Source organism: Symsagittifera roscoffensis, chromosome 2, assembly GCF_963678635.1.
Source record: "Symsagittifera roscoffensis chromosome 2, txSymRosc1.1, whole genome shotgun sequence".
Lineage (NCBI taxonomy): Eukaryota > Metazoa > Xenacoelomorpha > Acoela > Convolutidae > Symsagittifera > Symsagittifera roscoffensis.
The window spans coordinates 84,757,159-84,777,906 of record NC_087063.1 but is presented as its reverse complement, the minus strand read 5'-3'; the positions used below and the strand labels follow the sequence as shown (position 1 = coordinate 84,777,906).

The 20,748-nt window shown below is 34.8% G+C and overlaps 1 protein-coding gene across 1 annotated transcript in view; it reads left to right on the top strand.

The window, feature by feature from the left end:
* The window catches only part of LOC134840032 (nucleoplasmin-like protein ANO39), a 254,422-nt gene extending 241,576 nt beyond the window's left edge, over positions 1 to 12,846 (top strand). The window contains exons 5-8 of the mRNA XM_063855659.1: positions 3,553 to 3,758; positions 5,343 to 5,576; positions 5,785 to 5,931; positions 12,277 to 12,846. Of these exons, the coding sequence (XP_063711729.1) occupies positions 3,553 to 3,758; positions 5,343 to 5,576; positions 5,785 to 5,931; positions 12,277 to 12,464 (775 nt within the window). The 3' untranslated portion in view covers positions 12,465 to 12,846. The remainder of the gene's footprint in view (positions 1 to 3,552; positions 3,759 to 5,342; positions 5,577 to 5,784; positions 5,932 to 12,276) is intronic.
* The last annotated feature ends 7,902 nt before the right edge of the window (positions 12,847 to 20,748 follow it).

The following is a 20,748-nucleotide window of genomic DNA, read 5'->3' as shown; positions in this document are numbered from 1 at the left end:
CACAGGTGTGTTAGTTTGTGGACGTAGAATCTGCAGCGCCAATAAACGTCAAAAGGGATCGAGTGCTATAGCATATTCTAGTACTCTTATGTTTAATTCAATTGTTGTTTGAAAACACTGTTTTCTTGGCTTCAAAAAAACTGGTCTGAAAGTTTCGATATTTAGTCCAATTTACAGTGAGTAAGACAGGCGAGAAGCACATACTTGAACTATGAAAGTTTTTGTAGGTGTTCGTTTTGAATTCAGTCGAATAATCAGCTATGTACAAACAATTAAATACCTATATGTTATTTTATTCGACAGACAAAGGCTAAAAATAAAGGCTAACAAGCTCTTCCAATTTGAGCGCTTGTTGCGATTGAGATGCACGGAGAACAATAAGAATAAATTATCCTTAATATTTTGTAAAGTTTTCCTATATAAAGTCAAAAACATGCTAATGTCAAACTTTGACATGCTGATTAATTTTAAGAGAAGTGAGCCTAGCTATTTCTGCTGGAATGAGATGCGACAAATCAGACAAACTATAAGATTCTTTCAGTAGATTCTTTCTAGTGTCCGTGCTTTGAATAAGTGAAAGCAGGTGTGGTGGTTCTTCCATACAAACAGGAGGGAAGAATTATTAAGACATTTTAAAAGATGTTCCATAATATCGTCAACAGTTAGTGTATGAACAGTGCTAATGTTTGAGTTATAGCTATTAAAATCATGTTTTCTCTTGAAATGTTGTTCTCCGTTTTGCCTACTCGATTTCTGATAGCCGAGAGAAGCAGGTAGAATCATAGGTTTATGATGCCATATATTTTTATACTTTTTGCACGAGAATTGTAACGCAAAAAGAAACTTCGTTGGGTAAATATGTCTTTTTTGTAGATAACACCACAAAAGCTATTTAGTGTTTTATCAACGCGGTTTTTGTGATGATCAAACTGTGTTTTGTTATCAGCTGAAATACTAGGATTTCTTTTAGGTGATACTTGATCACAGATTGATTCTTCTAACAGCTTGAGTTTTCCGAGGGACATCACTTCTATTAATGAAGTACAATATTGATGACGTAATTGTTGATTTAGAATCAAAAAACAGTCCTTGACTGGTGTTAGATCAGCTTTTATATTCTCAGATGAATGTTAATATAATTGACAATATTTGTATCATCAGCAAAAAGTGTTAATTTGATAGTTTGATATAGCTTTCGAATTTTTTTAATATATATTTACAACAAAAAGCGCCCTAAGAATGGTCCCTGTAAGATGTTTTTTGTAATGTTTTGACAACGATTGACTAAGTAGCTTTTCTTTATTTCAAATATTGGTCCTTCATAACCATGGAACTCCAACTTTTCTAGAGTGTTTGATGATCTAGTGTATCGAACGCTTTCTTAAGGGCAATGGAGATCGCATGACCTGTTAATTGCTTTGTCGGAATTTTGAAGTTTGAGGCTCATTTTTCCTTGTTTCACACAAAAAACGAGTTTCTGATTTTTTCAAGACATTCGGGAAAGGTGCGCTCAGCGAGTGACCTGATTAAATGATTAATTGTGATGTGTTCCTTTCTTCGAGATTCGAAACATGAAAAATATTGACTGTTTTTCAATCATCTTTTCCATTTGTTCTCTGTTGGCTATCTTTTATGTTGGTTGTAATTTTACAGACTCCGGTTTCAGTTTTGTAGTTCTTTTTTCGTTTTCATTTCTTTAGTCGGCTTTAAAGGTTTCGGTATAAATAGTATCGGCTTGACGACCTAATTTTGAGTTGTATGATAAGCGATAACAGTTTTTGAAATTTGAATTACTTTACCAGCTACATATACAACGCCAAACGCAATATATTATGTCTGGTCTGGTGGGAGATCCTAAAGAGCAGTACTGCTCATCGAGTAGGATATCCTGGAGAGTAAAGAGAAGACATACAGCATCAACTCAACAAACAAATTAATTTAAGCGCTGAAGTTAAAGTTTTTAGTCTAAATGTTTTGAGGAGGGGCGGTGAGAATTTTTTTTTACTCAAATCAGATAATGCCGGCTTTGTTACTGCTTTTTAAAGTTTTTTTTGTTGCTAATTCAAAGCTCAATTGTCTTGTGTTGAATATATTCTAAATATAAGTTATTGAAAATAAAAATTTTGTTAGATAACTTTTTCGAGTTTTCCCTGAAAATCGTCGTATTTTTTTGTCTCCCTTCTCTTTTACCGTCGGTTTATTTCTGGCGTCATGTTTGTGTTGTATCGCTAGTGGCGCGAAGCTGCGCTTTACTGCTGTATTTTATGTTTCTTGTAGAGGTTTTGTATCTCGACTTTTATTGCAGTTTTCAAAAATGTATTTTTTTTTTCAATTATCCGTTTTTCGAATTAGTTTGCATAAATGTCTATGATTTATAGGTCGTGTTATTTTTTTTGCTGTTGAAGTTCTTAAAGTTTGCATATACCCAAATTTGATTTTTGTTGTTGATTTTTGTTAGCTTTTTATGTGTTAAATTTATGCTCATTTGCCTTTACATGGAAAGCAGATTACGGTCTACAGTAACGAAAGAGTAAATTGCGCAAGCTCTTCTTTGAATTAGTTTCGAAAAGGAAGTTTAATTTTAAGATGTTGCCGTGGATTAAAAGATACGTATGGCTTCAGGTTTTCAAATTTGGTTAGTTTTATCGAAAAAGTGTCAATCTTCTTATTGTTCCGACTTTCGATACGAAAGTGACGGAATATTTGTGCTCGGGGTGGGTTTTTTTTTCTTCAGACAAATTTCGACTTTTTAACTAGCCATTTTTGACAGAATTTTTTAATGTCATTCAAAAGGTATTGTTGTCCTGAGCTTAAATTTCAAAAGAAATTTCACCTGTGATCATTTTTCGTAAAGTTATGAGGGTTTAAAGATTGCCATTTTGGTCGATTTGGGACAATTAACGCGCGATATATTTCGCGCTGTTAACGCGTAAGCGGAGATTTAATCCGTCTTTTGAATTGTTCCACATTGGTTGAAAGAAGCTTATTTACCATAATTGTTTTGTTACAATGAGCAAAGTCTCTTCTTTTAAACTTTATATGGCGTGTGGGGGGATGATTTCATAAAAAAAATTCAAATTTTAGAAAAAAATTTCTTTATTTTTTGTATTATTTTTAATTTTTTTTAATGTTATTACTGCTCGATAAAACTGAAAAGGCAGTCGGAACATTCAGGGCTTTGCCCTGATACGAGCAGTCTTGTATATGTTATATATTTATTTGTTATATATTCTTTTTTTTTAAACTCGAATGTTGGAAAATTTATGAGTTGTGACCTAGTTAATGCATCTGGAGAGAAAGTTGAATTTTGTGGACAGGTGGTGATATCACTGTTTGAATTGAATTACTTACTGCAGCCAGGTGCCAGAAAAGGTGTTACTGTGAGGCAATTCCAATTTGATTTTGAATCGAAAGCTTGAGGTGTTCTCAAATTTTAAAGGCCGTCCTTTTTTAATTTCACAGAAAGCTAAAAAAAGACAAGAACATTTTTAAGCTGTTTTTTTTTCCCGAAAAGGTACTTGCCATCGAGTAATTGTATAGTTTCTATTTTAGACCGATGCTAGAAACAAACAAAGATGGAGAAGATGACATGGATGATGACGAGGAAGATGATGATGATGAGGAAGAAGACGAAGAAAATATAGATGAATTGAAGAAGTTGAAGGCAAAGTTGGATTTGGACGCCGCAGAAGATGACGATAAAGATGATGATGACGACGATGATGAAGACATGTTGGAGGAAGAAGACAATGACGAAGGCAAGTATAATAAATGTTGACACTCGGCTGATATAAAATTTATCCTCACTATTCGATGGCCTGGAATTAATCTTTTGAAACTTGAGGGAAAAGTTGATTAGAAATCCCGACTCTTATCTCTCCTCTTGCCTCTCTGGAAATTTATCTTGTTTGGCGTGATTTTTCTTTAAAGTGAGCATTAGTCAAAACAACATGAAACAAAGAATTTAAAAAATCAAAAGATTAGCTTTTCTCGACATTTTCGAAAAGTTTTTTTTTCTCTTTAGCGGCTTTTGTCTCAATTTCTGTCTGTCCGTTTGTCATTTTTGTGTGTATCGCAATTGGCGCGAAGGTCTAATTTGCCTAAGTGTTAAGTTTGGCATGCGGACTAGTTTAGTTAGTGCTTCCTAACATATTTGATCTTTATATTTACACCTGCGAAGGGAAGTGTGTTAGTACGAACTTTCTTTTGAGACACCTTTACAACTTTTTGATAGCATGTGCTTTGACATTTGATTAGTAAAAAGTTAACACAGCTGATGCATTTTTAATTCATCAAATAAACCGAAAAAAAATTTATTTCAAACAGCAGTACAATGATAAAAAGCTCGGTTTCAGAAATCTTCCTACTCAAAGTATCTCGCAATTTTTTTTAAATGCATAATTTTTTTTACAAAATTTAGCTGTATGCTTTCCAGTTTATTACATACAAAATTGTGTCTTTTTGTATTTGGTGCTACTTTTGCGACATCTAATGGGCAATTTATTAGCATATGTTGCTGCGTTATTGTTTGCTAGTTTTTGGAGATTTAAGCATGCGAGTTTTTGCTAATTCGAGGCTTACTTTACTTTTTCTTATTTCACTTATGGAGCTGCATTTTGGTCATGTTCGTTCTCGCAGGTGCAATGCGCAGCTTCGCTTTTGTGTTTATCTTTAAAATATTTCGTTTGGGGGGTGGTGAGCCGAAATGTTTTTTTTTGTTTTGGTTTGAAGGACTAGAAAGGATTTTTTAAACATTTTTTTTGCAGTTGACAACATCAAGGACTTAAAAATAAGATTTTGCGAGGGAGGCTGTTCAAAAACTTTCCATTGCACTATGAAAACTCTTTTTTTTGTTAATAAAAATTTCAGCGGAGTAGGCGAATTTTTGAAAGAAAATCAGACCAAAATGCAATTTTTGGGACACTTTTTTGGAAGGATTGGATTTCTAACGTTTTTTTTTGGCGCGCGCATCCTCTCGGAATCAAACTTTGTCGATACAAATGATACTGCAAAACAGTACCAAATATTTGGGTGGGTGGGGAAGTGGGTAAAATAGGGAATACTTTGATTATGGACTAAATTGGTTCAATTTTTGTTTTTTGAAAAAAAAAATAGGTTAAGTTGGTAAGGTAGTTGATAAATGATATCTAAAGGAAATCCAATGTGTTTGATTTGTGTTTGTTCCAACGAAATGCGTATCTCAAACAGAAACTGTTTTCATAATTGTTGCTCTTTGGGGGGGGGGTTTGGTTAGAAGAGATCCTAAAATTGTGGTTTGAGTTCTACGGTAGATTTGTGGTGAGATTAGATTGTTCGATTGAGGATGCGTGATTTGTTTGCAGATGACGAGGATGAGGAGAATGAGAAGCCGGAAGTGAATGGAGACGAAGCGGGGTCGGATGAGGAGTCGGATGACGAGGAGTTGTTCCAGAAGGAGGCTGCGAAGAGGGAAAAGGCGATTGAAGCTGCGAAAGAACAGAGTAAGAAGAAAGGGAAGAAGAACAAGTCACAACTCCCCCCGCCCACCACTGCCAACTCACAGCCCAAGAAACAACAACAACAACAACAGATGAATGGTACAAACTCTTCGATGAAAGCTCACTCTTGCTGCCAATTTCTTCCGCATAATTCTCTGTAGTTTTTAATGAAGCCAGTTTTGTTTTAATTCTGCTGATTTCTTCGATAAGACCAAACTCACGAAAGCTACACTAACTTTTCCTATTATAATCGGAGCCTGGGGTAGTTTTAAATGACGAAGCTGAAAATGAGCTGCCTTTTTTTCAGGTACTGCAACAAGTGCGAAGAAGAACAAAGACAAGCGAGCTTCGGAGCCGCCAGCTGCCCAGCCGACGAAAGAGACAACAGACTCGAAGATAAAAGAGAACACACAGGCTGTCAACTCAGAAAGCACATCAGCTTCGGGAAAGAAATGTAAGCTAGAAGTATAACTTAGTCTCTTCTCTGTTGTAAGTGAAATGCTTACACTAGCAATCAGCTTGGTGTATTATTACAAAGCTTTTTTTTCTATCCTAACTCGCAAAGAAAAGTGTTCTTTTATTTGGAAATTTCACTGTAGCATTAGAAATTGCATAGCATCTGTTCTCTGCTTTATTTGTGGCTAGTGTTTTGCAGATATCAACTTCCATGGCTGAGAGATTAGTGCGCGAGACTCATAATCTCTTTATCGCAGGTTCAAATCTCAGACGTAGCCAAATTTTTACTAATTCGAGGCTTATTTTAACTTTTTTAATTATAGATCTTTTTGGTCGTGTTCTCGGTAGTGTTTGGGAAGCGCAGCTACGCTTCTGTGTTCCATATCGGTTTCGAGAAAAACAGATTTCATGTTTCCGCCTTAAAGAGAATGGAGCATTCTTGCATATTCTTATCTAATTGCACTCCTCCCACCGCCCAGAAAAAATTTTGTTTTTTACTAATTTTTTCGTTTGTTTTATATTGCTTTTCTTGCATAAAGGTGGTCGAAACATTCAGTGTTACTTGTCCAGCAACCGACTATCTATTCGTGGATATAGGATTTAAAGATTCAAAAAATTTAAACGATTGTGTTTAGTTCGACCAAATTGATTGTGCGAGCCCCCTGAAAAACCATACTTCGTAAAATTTTTATTGCCTTTAATGGGCGCGCGCTCCGCTGTAAATTGGTTTTTTAATAGCGCCTTAGGCATCTTTAAAAAAAATTTTGGGTCAAAAATGGATGCTGTAAAATTGTATCAAAGAGTAGGCCCCTCCCCTAAAACCGCTACTGCGTTTATCCATGTTCTTCCTTGACTTTGTTTCGAAATTCAGAAATGGTTTTAAAAATCAGTTTTGTCGAAAACATCATTAAAAACTCCTGAGCTTCAATCAGTTCTAAGACTATTTGATGGTTTGAAATTTCATTTGTAAACAGAAATTTTTTTGCTGCTGGGTGTTGCAACCGGTGCTAGACTTTCACCGAGAACAACTTCGTTTACAGAATGTCCAATTTACTAGAAATGGTTAATTTCTCGTGCAGAATGCTGACATGCTCATTTTCTTGGAAAATTTAAATGAAACTATTATACTTTAGATAAGTTAGTGGCTCTTTTCCAGTTCCCCCCCTTTCATTTTTTCTGAAATTCATTACATGAAAGTCTTTTTAAAATAATTTTTAATGTTATGAACTGCATTAAAACGTGTCAGCGTGAACAGCTGAACAAATTTTCACAACATTTCTAACATGAAAATTGCCGTGTGAACAATTTTTGAACATCTCTTTTTGTAATTTAACAAGGGGGGGGGGGACTGGAAAAGAGCCAAGTTAGTTTGTAGGTAGTTCGTTTCAGGCAGTCGTATTTTTAAAGAAACATTCTTATTTTTAAGAAACTCTTATATAGGTCGCGATGATTTTTTTTCGTTTTTTTTTCCAGGAAAAGTCTTAAAAACTTGTTCGGGCTCAAATCAATTTTTCGTGGTTTGACTTTTGATTCCATTTTAAGTGCAGTTCATTTTCTTTTCAAAGGAAGGCAAACTCCACTATCAAACAGCAAAAGTATAAAGGTCACGAAAAACGATTTACCTATTGATCCAGCTTTCGGGTTAATTTTAACAGAAAATTCCAATCATAAAATAATCTAGAAATTCATAGATCCTTAAGTCGGTCTTTTTTTTCTGTTTAATTGCGTTCATTGACTTATGCAACTGTCTGTTGGCTATGTTTTAATCGGCTTTCATGCTAATTTCGTCGGTTCATTGTCCATTTTTCAAAAATGCAGTTTGTATCACTTGATTTTTCATTGGCTTTTTTCCAATGCATTGGTTTTATTTTAATTTAAACAGTTATTCACTTATTGAAAGTTCTACAATTTGTAAATTTACTAAGACTTAATTAGTGTTTTTCGTTTAAACAGTTTCGGTGAATGATAATCGGCTTAGTCAACTTATATTGTGTAGTTTTGAAGGCAAAATATATCTTAATGCGTTTTTTTTGTATTACAAATTGGAGGTACAATTTTAAAGCTTAAAACGCATTATCGCTTTAGTTACTACTCGGCAAAGGATTTCTAATGATTTATATAGCTGTTTGTGATTATCATCTAATACAATCTTGAATTTTTCAACGTAATTGTTCTCTTTTTTTACTCATTAGCTTGAAACGCAATGTTTTTGTCGTATCGCAAGTATTTCGAAGATCCACTTCGCCTCTGTGATTAACCTGCTGCTGTTTTACCTACTGCTACTCAGTTACTACTGATTAAGCATGTGAAGCTCAGTATGATAGTACGATGCAACTTTTGTTTCCAACCTAAGTCTAAATTAAAAGGCTACTTTTGATGCCACTTTTGAATCAGAGGGCTGCATTGGAAGTAATACTTTGTTTTGACAATTGAGGTAATACCGTGTTTTGACATTTGAGTTGTGATAAATTAATACAGTTGATGCTTTTTTAGTTCATCAATTGAGGCGAAAAAAGCTATTTGAGAGTCGTTGAACGTAGTGAAGACTCTTATATAGGTCTTGGTGATTTTTTTGGATTTTTTTTCAGGAAAAAGTTGAAAATGCCCTAATAGCTACATATAAGCATTCATACTTATTCATGCATTTATGAATGCACTTAGATACATAAGATTTTTTTAAGAGTAATGAACGTAGCGAGTACTCTTATATAATTTTTGCTGATTTTTTTGCGAAATAAAAGTTTTACCTATAGATCCAGTTTTCTCAAATTGGGTTGATTTTAACGAAAACGGTGTCCATTAAAAATTGTTCTACAAATTGAAAGAGCATTGAGGCCATCTATTTTTTCTTCGAAATTCAAAAGCTGAAGATTTTTGGAAAAATCAAGTCTGTTTTTTTTTTCGGTTTTCTTGCGTTAATTACTTTTTTCCAACTGTCAGTTGGCGATGTTTGATTTGAATTAAAATTCATCTGCTGGAAATTAGATAATTGCACTCTCCAAAAACAAACGTGGAAATGGCTCCAAAAACGTGATCCAAACATGGAATTTACTTAATTTTTCCAGTGAAATAAAAATTTTGCACCTCGATCCAGTTTTCTCAAGTTCAGTTAATTTATCAAAAAAATGTCAAGCAAAAATTCGTCTTGAAACTCAAAGACGGTGAGGCCACATATTTTTAAGAGTCGATGAATCCTACATAGGTCGCGATGTTTTTTTTCGTTTACGGAAAAATTTGTTCAAGCTCAGATTTACTTTTTCGCGGTTTCACTTTCGATTTTCCTTTTGGAGTTCAGTTCTATTCCTGTGTTGGAAGGAAGGCAAACTCCACTATAGAACTGCAGAAGAAAAAAAATTCACAAAAAACAAGATAAATAGGACAAAAACAATACACAAAAAGTTTCGAAATTGGAATTTAATTTTCAGATTTCCCAGCGAAATAAAAAATATACTTATTGATCAAGTTTTCTCAAATCGGTATAATTTTATCGATAAAGTGACAATGAAAAATTGTTCTAGAAACTGGAAGAGCTTCAAGGGCGTCTTTGTTTGTCTCTGAAATTCAAGGGCGAGAATTTTTCGGTTTAATTGCGTTCATTGAATGTTTTCTAACTGTGTTGCCGATGTTTATTTCATACAACAGTAAAAAAAAAAACGAAAACTCCTTTCAGAAATTTTTCACCTCAGTATATTTCGCGAAATGTTTGAAATGCATAATTCATACAAATGGTCGCCTTTAGCTTATTACATTCCAAATTGTAACATGCAAGTTTGTATTTTTGTGCTTTTTAAAGCTTCTGAATGTTTTGCCACTTTCTCGCTGGCGTTTGCAAAGCTGCCGGTTTGCCTCTCAGCAAATGCTTTTTTAGAATTTCAGCTGTATCATTTTGTGGTTGATGATTTGTCTCTTTATGGTTGCAGACATAAGCACTATAGGCTTAGTTTTTGATTTGTCCCTTTGGTTTTTTTAAGTACTTGTGTTGTTATGCAATAGCGTATTAAGCAACATTTCAAGCTTTTTGAAGAGTCAATGAACGTAGTGAAGACTCTTATATTGGCATTAGTTAATTTTTTTTCAGGTGAATCTTAAAATTTGTTCACGCTTAAATATGATTTTTTTGCGGTTTGACTTATGATTTATTTTGAAGTTCAGTTGATCTCCTTGGCTAAAAGGAAGACAAATTGCAGTATCGAACAGCAAAATTGTCAGCATCATGGAAAATACGACCGACTTCTAGTTTTAAAAATGGTTTTTAATTTTCTGAATAACCAGCGGAATAAAAAAATGAATGATGAAGTTTCCTCTATATGGGATAACTTTACGAAAAAAGTACCGCTCATAAACAGTGTTCGAAATTCAAATATCTCAAGCGTTATTTTTTGAAAATCGAAAAATTTTTATACGTTTTCAATCTTTTCCCCGTTTTTCCTGTTCGTCTACCCTCTTCCAACTGTCTGCTGGATATGTTTTTTGTTCGTCTTTTTCGGATTCATTTTCGATTTGATTGGTCGGCTGTTTGATTATTCTGCTATAAATTTGTCGGCTATGCCCACTTAGCCTAACAATAAAGTCTATGCCTTAGACGACAAACGTCCTGAATTCGATTCTGGCCTGGACCTGTTTGTTATCTGAAAAAATTCCCATTGAAAAAATTGTCTGACTATCGTTTGTTGGCTTAGTTGCTACATCACAGACTGTTTTGAGTTGATTAATTTTTGCTATATTTATAGCCTTTAATTTTCTTCCAATCATTACTAAGTTTAACATCCATGATTTTGTTTAATTTGTTTGAATGGATAATATTTTTTTTATTTTGTGCTTCCCGAGAGCGAATGCATTTCAATTTTGAAAAATTTATCGGCCAACTGGCGTCTACCCAAGTACTTTTGGCTTTGATGTCACTAATTTTTCTGAACGATATTTTAACACTGACGGTTATCTTTCTCGGCATATGTCTTTCTAAGAGTCGATTAATGTAGTTCAGTCGATTAATATAGATGTTTTTTGTTCATTTTTTTTGTTCAGGAAAGTTTTTCAGGCTCAAATATGTTTCTCTGCGGTTTGATTTTGATTTCTTTTTAAGCTCAGTTCTTTTCCTTTGTTACAGCATTTCCTATCGAACAGCAAAAGTGGAAAGGTAGCAAGAAATGTGATCGACTTCTAATTTTGAAAATTGAACTTAGTTTCAGATTTCTCAGCGAATGATCCAGTTTTTACACCTGCGAGCATAGTGTACTAGTACGACTACTCTTTTTTTCCTGCCTAAGTTGGAAATTTTAATGGTACTTTTGGAGGCACTTTTGATGCTGGAGTTAACACAGTTAAAGTATACAACAGTTTCAAACAACTTCAATATTAAAAACTCAGAAACTTTTCAATTCAAGATATCTCCTAATTTTTTTGCCATGCATAATTTATACATAATTTGGCTTTGTGTTTTTCATTTTATTACATGCGAAATTGTGCTCCTTTGTATTTGCTGCCACTTTTGCTGCTTCGCATTGGCAATATAGGAGCATGTGTAGCTGCTTGATTGCTTTGTAAATTTAAAAGTTCCGTGATGCAAATACGAGAACAGGGTAATCTAAATCTCCCAGTCGTAGGATCGAATCCGCCGCAGCAAAATTTCTAATTTTCAAGGCTTATTTTTACCTTTTCTTTTGTTCAATTTATGGAGCTGATTTTTGCCGTTTTCTTGCTTGTGTTTGCGAAGCGCAGCCTCGCCTCTTTGTTTTAAATTTTTCTAGTAATTCAGGGCTTAGAGCAACTTTGAAACTCGAAAATTAGCTTTTTTTAAGAGTCGAATTACGTAGTTCAGACTCTAGTATAGGTCGCGATGATTTTTTCTTTCTAAGTTTTTTAAGCTCAAATTTAATTTTCTCGGTTTGTTTTTTGATTTCTTTTTAAGTTCAGTGTATTTTTCTGCTAAAAGGAAGGCAAATTCCACTATCGAACAGAAAAATTATAAAAGTCACGAAAAAACGTGATCGACGTCTAGTTACGCACATTCAATTTATTTATCAGATTTACCAGCGAAACAAAAATTTTATTTATTGATCCAGTTTTTCTAAAATGGGTTAATTTTATCAGAAAACTATCAGTCATAAGTTGTTCTTGAATTTCAAAGAGCTTTAAGACCATCTATTTTTTTCTTAGAAATTCGAAAGTTGAGATTTTTTTTATAAAACAAGTCAGTTTTTTTTCTGTTTACTTGCGTTCATTGACTCTCTTCCAATTGTCTGTTGGTTATGTTTGTTAAAATGAACTTCGCTTCTGTGTTACTTACATTTCTAGTTATGGTTTTAAGTTTACAATGCGTGTTTGTTTGTTTGTTTGTTTGTAGCTAAGAAAGAGAAAAGGAAGTCGATGCCTGTGACGTGGACATTTGAGTCGGCCAAGAATTTCCTCTCTGAGGGTAAAGTGGCCATGCCCAAGACAGAGGAGAAGTTCACGAACTTTGCTAACAACAGATTCCAAATCAACGACAAGAAAGTCGTCAAGCAACTGTGGAACCACTTCAACAAAAACTAGAGGCAAAGAACCAAACAAACAAAGACAGATCACATGTGCTGGTCTTCTGCAATGGACACGTGAATGAAACTCGCTTGTTTTCGTTTTGCTCCCCCGAGGCTACATTTGTTGATGATTTCCAAATATTAACTTGATTGCTTCCTTATCATAACTTGAGTGCAGATTTATTAGTAGACTGCAGGCCACAGTCTTTTTGCCAAAAATTATGTTGAAAATTTGTCTTGAAAAAGGAGTGGTCCGCGTTATAAGTCGAGCAAATCTCTATTTATACTTGAGTTTTTGGTTCTAGAAAATGCAAGTTGATTTGGTGACGTGAGTCTAATCGTTTGTTTTCTCTGTTTTTCTTAATAAACAGGAAATGAATAAATTCTCTTCATCGGCATGTGTTGATTGAATCTGAAGTTTTGAGTTATTGTGTATGGAAAACTGGCATCGGCGATGTTTTGCCATAGGAGGCAGATTTGTTTTCCACTAGTTTCAGTCTTAACAAAATGAAAAATATCTCAGCAGTAACTGAACCCGGCCTAGAGTCAAATGGGTTAGCCACTATACTAACCAGTCTGCAAAAAAAAACAATCAGACTGGAGACTTATCAACCAACGTAAAAATCTTTTCACGAACCAACTAGTGAGCGTAATGTTATTTAACGAAGTCCACTTTTTCAACACAACTCCCAAGTAAAAGAGCTCATTTTGTAGAAATTTTGTTGCATAATATTGGCAGTTAAAACGCATGTATTCTTCAATTTATCAGTGACCAGTGTTTGGTTTCTAGCGTCAGTGAAACCTTTGGGTAGGGAAGTCGACTTAACATTTGGATGTGCGAGGTATGATTCCAGTTAAATTAGGTCTTTTTTTTTACAGTAATGAACGCAGTGAGTACTCTTATATCGGTTTTTTTTGTTTTTTTTTTCAGGGAAAGTCTTGAAGTTTGTTCTTACTCAATTTTGATTTTTCGCGGTTTGACCTGTTATTTTTTTTTAAGTTCAATGCATTTCCATTGTTAAAAGGAGTACAAACTCCTCTATCGAACAGCCAAAGTGTTGAGGTCACGAAAAACGTGATCGACTTCTAATTTCGAAAATGGAAATTATTTATCAGATTTCCCAGCGAAATAAAAGATTTACTTATTAATCCAGTTTTCTCAAATTCGGGTAATTTTACCAAAAAAAGTGTCCATAATAAGTTTTTTTGCAAATTCAAAGAGCTTTAGAGTCATGTATATTTTTCTTGGAAATACAAAAATTTTCGTTTCAGTGTTTTTTTGTTTCCTTGCGTTCATTACTCTCCCGTTCCTCACATAGCATTTCCCACGGCTATGTTTACACAAGGAAAGCATGTGTTATAGTATGAATTATCGTTTTTCAACCTAAGTCGCAAAGCTTTTAAGGACAGCTAATGCTAAGGATATTAACACAGACTGTTTTATTACAAATAGCACTTTAGCTTCAAGGTATCATGGATCTGTTGCGTAGAGGTAGGGAAGGAGACACGCAACAGAATAAGAGGTAAGAGGGTTCGAAACTAGGCAGGGTCGGATGTATTAAATGATTTTTTTCCAATATTAGCTAAAAATGTGTTCGCTCTATAAATTGAGGCATGTTAATTGGTAATTTTTTTTCAAATTGACTGATACTGCTAATGCGTCATAATTGGCTTGCGTCACTTAGAAATTATGTTGACTCGTAATTGGCTTGCGTCACACAAGAAATTTTCCAGACTCCAAGTTTTACTCATTCTGTTTTTCCCAGTAGCGTTATCGGTCATATTTTCGCTTGTGTATGCGAAGTGCAACTTCGCCTCTGTGTTAAACATTGAAGTGCCCCCTGGGATGGGTGATCCACCATCCTACATGGAGCCTTTGTTGCGAACTCAGGCATATAGCAAGCAAGTTTTTAAAATGATAGCCTTTACCTCGAATGCAAAGTGGCCATTTGGTACCTTTTTTTGCAGAAGGTTCGTTAAATCCACTGACTCTGGTCCTTTTTTTGCAAGAGTTTATTTTTTAAGAACTCTCCTTTACACAAGCAAAGCTTGTGTTATAGTATGAACTCTCTTCTTTCCAACCTAAGTCGCAATTTTTGCTGCGACGCAAAAATATTGTTGTGACAAAATGTGTTCGTTTTGAAAGTGTTAATTTTGATCAATAACCAGCGATTAGGTTCAGCCAATGCTAAGGATGTTAAGTCTGACTATATATTACAAATAGCTCTTTAGCTTCAAGGTATCATGGATCTGTTGCGTAGAGGTAGGGAAGGAGACACGCAACAGAATAAGAGGTAAGAGGGTTCGAATCTGGGCACGGTCGGATGTATTAAATAATGTTTTTTCGCATGTTAGCTAAGAATGTGTTCGCTCTATAGATTGAGGCATGTTAATTGGTAATTATTTTTCAAATTGACTGATACTGCTAATCCGTCATAATTGGCTTGCGTCACTTAGCAATTATGTAGACTCATTATTGGCGTGCTTCACTTAAAAAAAATTTTAGACTCAATCGGTTTTTCCCAGTAGCGTTATTGGTCATATTTTTGCTTGTGTATGCGAAGTGCAACTTTGCCTCTGTGTCAAATATGGTCATTTGACCTTTTCAGCAGTGCTTGAGCTTTGAAAGTAAATAATTGAATAAAAAATTGTCATCCAATATTTTATCCGAAAAACAGTCTTAGTAAAAGGTCCCTGTGAACGCACATGTTCTGGGTAACTTCATATCTCTAAAACCTCTGTTGTTTTTGCTTGTAACGAAAAATCCAAATTTCTTTGAATGTACAAAATTGCTCAGTGTAACTCTTTCGATTCTTAAGTCCCGTTTTAGAAAAAAAAGTGGCCATCCTACTCAAAAAAGTTTTTGGTTGTCGAGTGTGGCAGTAGCGGATTAGGGGGAGAGGATGATTGGACAACCTCACGACCCTGAAGTTCCCCCTTTCGTCCTATTTGTTGCTGCCCTTTTTTAATCGACCAGCCCTAAAGTTGTAGGACTAAAATGATGCCGATCAAATTTCAAACTCTTTAAAATGTATCTTGGCAATATTGTAGACGTGAATAAGGATACCATCCTCAAGTAAACAATCGTTGGAAGTATACAATTGCTTAGTTTTTACTTTCTATCTTATTTCAATGCTTTATTGATCTCGTCTTGTAAGTAGCTGGCTGTGAAGCTTGTGTTGCTTTTTGCTAAACCAACACGCAAAGCGTGCAAACATATGCGACTGGCTGGATGTTTCAGCTCGTTCACAGTAATGCACAATCTCTCGGGTCTTTCTGCGTCGGGAAAGTATCGAAAGCGACCAAATGCCGATGACGAGATTCGAATTGGATTTCATTTCTGGTATTTGAAATGCAGAGATGAAATAGTGAGTTGACACAATCAAACACGACAATGCTCATAAGCCTACTGACTTGCAACGAGCATCCTTCAAAATTCTTACAAGTATTTGAAATGCAGAGATGAAATAGTGAGTTGACACAATCAAACAGGACAATGCTCATAAGCCTACTGACTTGCAACGAGCATCCTTCAAAATTCTTACAAGTATTTGAAATGCAGAGATGAAATAGTGAGTTGACACAATCAGACACGACAATGCTCATAAGCCTACTGACTTGCAACGAGCATCCTTCAAAATTCTTACAAGTATTTGAAATGCAGAGATGAAAAAGTGAGTTGACACAATCAGACACGACAATGCTCATAAGCCTACTGACTTGCAACGAGCATCCTTCAAAATTCTTACAAGTATTTGAAATGCAGAGATGAAATAGTGAGTTGACACAATCAGACAGGACAGTGCGCATAAGCCTACTGACTTGCAACGAGCATCCTTCAAATTCTTACAAGTATTTGAAATGCAGAGATGAAATAGTGAGTTGACACAATCAGTCACGACAATGCTCATAAGCCTACTGACTTGCAACGAGCATCCTTCAAAATTCTTACAAGTATTTGAAATGCAGAGATGAAATAGTGAGTTGACACAATCAGACACGACAATGCTCATAAGCCTACTGACTTGCAACGAGCATCCTTCAAAATTCTTACAAGTATTTGAAATGCAGAGATGAAATAGTGAGTTGACACAATCAGACAGGACAGTGCGCATAAGCCTACTGACTTGCAACGAGCATCCTTCAAAATTCTTACAAGTATTTGAAATGCAGAGATGAAATAGTGAGTTGACACAATCAGACACGACAATGCTCATAAGCCTACTGACTTGCAACGAGCATCCTTCAAAATTCTTACAAGTATTTGAAATGCAGAGATGAAATAGTGAGTTGACACAATCAGACAGGACAGTGCGCATAAGCCTACTGACTTGCAACGAGCATCCTTCAAAATTCTTATAAGTATTTGAAATGCAGAGATGAAATAGTGAGTTGACACAATCAGACACGACAATGCTCATAAGCCTACTGACTTGCAACGAGCATCCTTCAAAATTCTTACAAGTATTTGAAATGCAGAGATGAAATAGTGAGTTGACACAATCAGACAGGACAGTGCGCATAAGCCTACTGACTTGCAACGAGCATCCTTCAAAATTCTTACAAGTATTTGAAATGCAGAGATGAAATAGTGAGTTGACACAATCAGACAGGACAGTGCGCATAAGCCTACTGACTTGCAACGAGCATCCTTCAAATTCTTACAAGTGGTTAAATAAAGTACCCACATCAGAGGTGAAAGAATCAGTAAAAAATCTATTAAAACTTTGTTATATTTAGAGTAGACTTTTTCATTTTTTATCAACCCAGGCTTAATTTCACTTTTTGATATTCCGAGAAATTTTGATCTGTTTTGGTATAAGATCATCATGTAGAAGGAAACTGAGACATGTAATAGTAAAAGACTTACTCATGATAATCGTCCAATTTTTCAAAGGCGGACATATTATTTTGCCATATTCCTTGTAAAAACTTGAATTGGAAGCGCAACATTTCATAACAGTTACATTAGCTGTAAAACAGTTTCCATGAATTTTGCAATAAAGAAGAGTTTTTAAACGGTGTTGAATGTGATTGTAATAAAATAAGTTGAGTCATGATCCAATCCTTTTTTGAAAAAAGACTAAGCTCGTAGCATACGCTTCCGGAAAGTCAAAATTCTAATATGGTGACATTTACTGGCTGTTATGTCAACAAGTATTCCATATGAAGTTACTGATTTAGTACGAAAACCCTACCGCTTTAGTTTTTTGAACAAAATTTCATAATCAATTATGTCGGACGTTTTTTTGAAATAAAAAAACTGAGACACGTATTTTTGTCATCAATTGATCTCCGAATCAACTCTGTTACTGATAATATCGCCTACGATCACAATTATTTAGTTGAAAAATTGTATTGATTTTGTTCAAAAAATCAAATTTGCTCGCATTAAAGATTTTACCAATTAGTGTCAAACTTTTTGTGCGATAGTTATTTGGTTCTTTTGTATCTCCACATTTTGTGTATTGAAATAACCCGATTAATCCTGTAAAAAGTGAGGGAAAATACCGGCGAATAAACTGATTGTAGAAACAAATTCGAAATTTAGATAAAACACAGCTAATCTGATCATTTTACTTGATATACCATCACTACCACATGATTGCGATAACTTGAGGGCGCAGGTTATTTTATTAATTTTAAGCCATCAGTCTTATGCGAAAAGATTGTCTGCTGAGCTCGATTGAACTTCTCCTCTCCTCTTGAGCAACGAAAGTCAGTTTCCATCTTCTTTGTGAGTTCTTTATCTTCAGTAACAAAAACGGATTGAATGTCTCAACATCTGTTCAGCTTAGTACCCTTTTTTTTCACTCGAAGAGTTGAAAGTATTAAACATCCCATGTGAGGTATCAGATTTTTGAGTCATTCGATCTTAAAACCGTTTGCACTCCGCCAGATTTCGCCGGATACTTTGTTGCGCTTTTTAACGCATTTTGTTTTTTCTACTCATTGGAAGTTGTAGCCATTGATTATGCAAACGATTTTGAAGTTTTAGTGAACATTTAATATTGTTGTTCATCCAATTTTTTTTCGGGTCGCTGTAACTTTTGATTTCTTTGTAAGGACAAGTTTATCAAAGGTTTCTATGATTGCAGTTATCATTTCTATAATATACGGATTAACACACTTCATTTCAATTTCAACAAGTTTGTGATTTAGAAAAAAAAATTAATTTTCCTTGTCTCTAAGATCAGAAAAATTTCTGTTAAAACTACGTAGAGACAGTTCATTATTACAGGATGCAATTCAAACCAGCCAATAAGAGCTACCTGATCCAAGAAGGAACTCGTGAAGGTATCATCAACGGAAACATCATGATCCGATATAAATTGATCAAAGTAAGTTGCTGACATGGTGTTTTCTAGGGATGCGCTAAATTGATCAAAGCAAGCAGGGTGTTTTCTAGGAATGCGCTATCATTCCAGGTGTTAATGTTTGTATGGGCAATAGGAAAGAATAATCCATTAAGATGTTTCAACCTTATAAGCAGATCTTCAAATGATTCCAGAAAATGTTCGATTAATCAGAAAGTGGTCGGTATATTAGGCAATTTTTTTATCCCTGATTTTGATTTCCTGTAGTCATTACCAGGTGTTTCTGTGTCAATAACAAAAACTATCATAGAAAAGTTAAGATCACGTCGAAATAAAATTCAAACACACCTTTTTTTAAATTATTTTGTTTTAAGATTCAAGTGGACATAGCCTTCAATTGAATATAAACTTGTGCAATCGCTTTCAGATGGCCATCTCTCACATAATGCAATGATTACATGTTTGCGATCAAATGAACTAATTTTTATTGCTAAGTGATTATGGTCAGATTTTAAAGAACGATTTTTGATAATTAAACTAGTTTTCCTCAACTAAACCTGGCATTCAACTTGATAGTGATTAGCAAATTAAACGAAAAGAAAATTAACGCAGATAAGAGAAATATTGGTCAGTTACATTGATAAGTGGCATTTCTTGACAGTTTATGAAGAACTCTTATCTGTGGTTCAAGAGACTTTGACAAATGGAATTTTTTCTTTTAATTAGTTTGATTAATATCAACTTCATTTCAAGCAATAGAAACAGGAGGATTAGGCTATATAACTGTTGTAGAAATTGCAGGAATTTATTGTAGCTTGTCTCTGCATGGGCTGTCTAGATTGATTAGCCCAACTTTTTTCTACCGTTAGAGTGCACATTTTTGCCGTCAAAGTCGGAGAATGTTTTTCAGCTGCATCCTGAATGCTTTGAGCTATTTGATTGATTCCGCGCCTCTAGGTTTTATGATATCATTTAGTTCCCTCAATCAAATTCAAACTCGACAATTTTTGCTACTTTTCACTAGATTTAATTCATCACATTTCTGTGGAACGGTTTATCGTTTTCAGGAAGTCTTTCATGTACAAACAAAGCTTTGCCGCGAAGTTTTTGATCGAACAGCAGACTACGCTTGCCGAAAATTCTACACTTATGCATAAAATGTACGAATTTTGTTTTTATTAGAATATTCAAACCGGAAATAGGCAGGGGATCGCAGGCCTTGAATGCTGCCGGCGAGATATTATAATTAAAATAATGGAAAGTACGGTTACAGACATCGCTCTTTAAGGTTGGCGAGCTTGGGTTGCAAGGAAAGTTTCGAAAACTTAATTGTGTTTGCTGAATTATCGGTTTTGTAGTAGAACTCGATGTCCCTGAATTGACGAATTCTGTTTCAGTCTGGCGACTTCTTCGTCCTTTGGTTTGACTTGCTCCTCCAAAGTTAGAACTCTCGATAATAAGTTTTGAATAGTTTGAAGGTCCCTCATTCGGTCGATAATCGTACTAACCTGGTCATTGTTCTTCAATTCCATTGTACATTGTAAATTAGTCGATTTTTGAGAGAAATCGAATGAAAAGTGTCTTAAGAATTGTTTTAGTCTACTCCAGATACAAACAATGAACGACCTTCAAAATGGCAGGGATAATGCAATCGTTTGCTAGCTGTTCATTTCTGGGATGTGTTCAGGGGGTTATGGGAATGGCTTCCAAAAATAATCATACAAAGGAGGACAGCCGGTTGCTCCGACCAATTAGCTCTAAGTTGCGACCCAGAAAAAACATAATTTGATTTGCGAATTGTAAGGTTTTTTGTTTGTTCAGCTATGAAGTGATCTGAAAGAAATACTAGAAATAAAGTAAGTTCTATGATAAGAGTAGAATACGCATATTTGACAATGGTTAAACCGTTATTTTCTACACTGGAGATTGTTCGGAAGTTCTTTGTTAGGAAGCTTAATAGGGTTCGAATCACGACGACAAGGG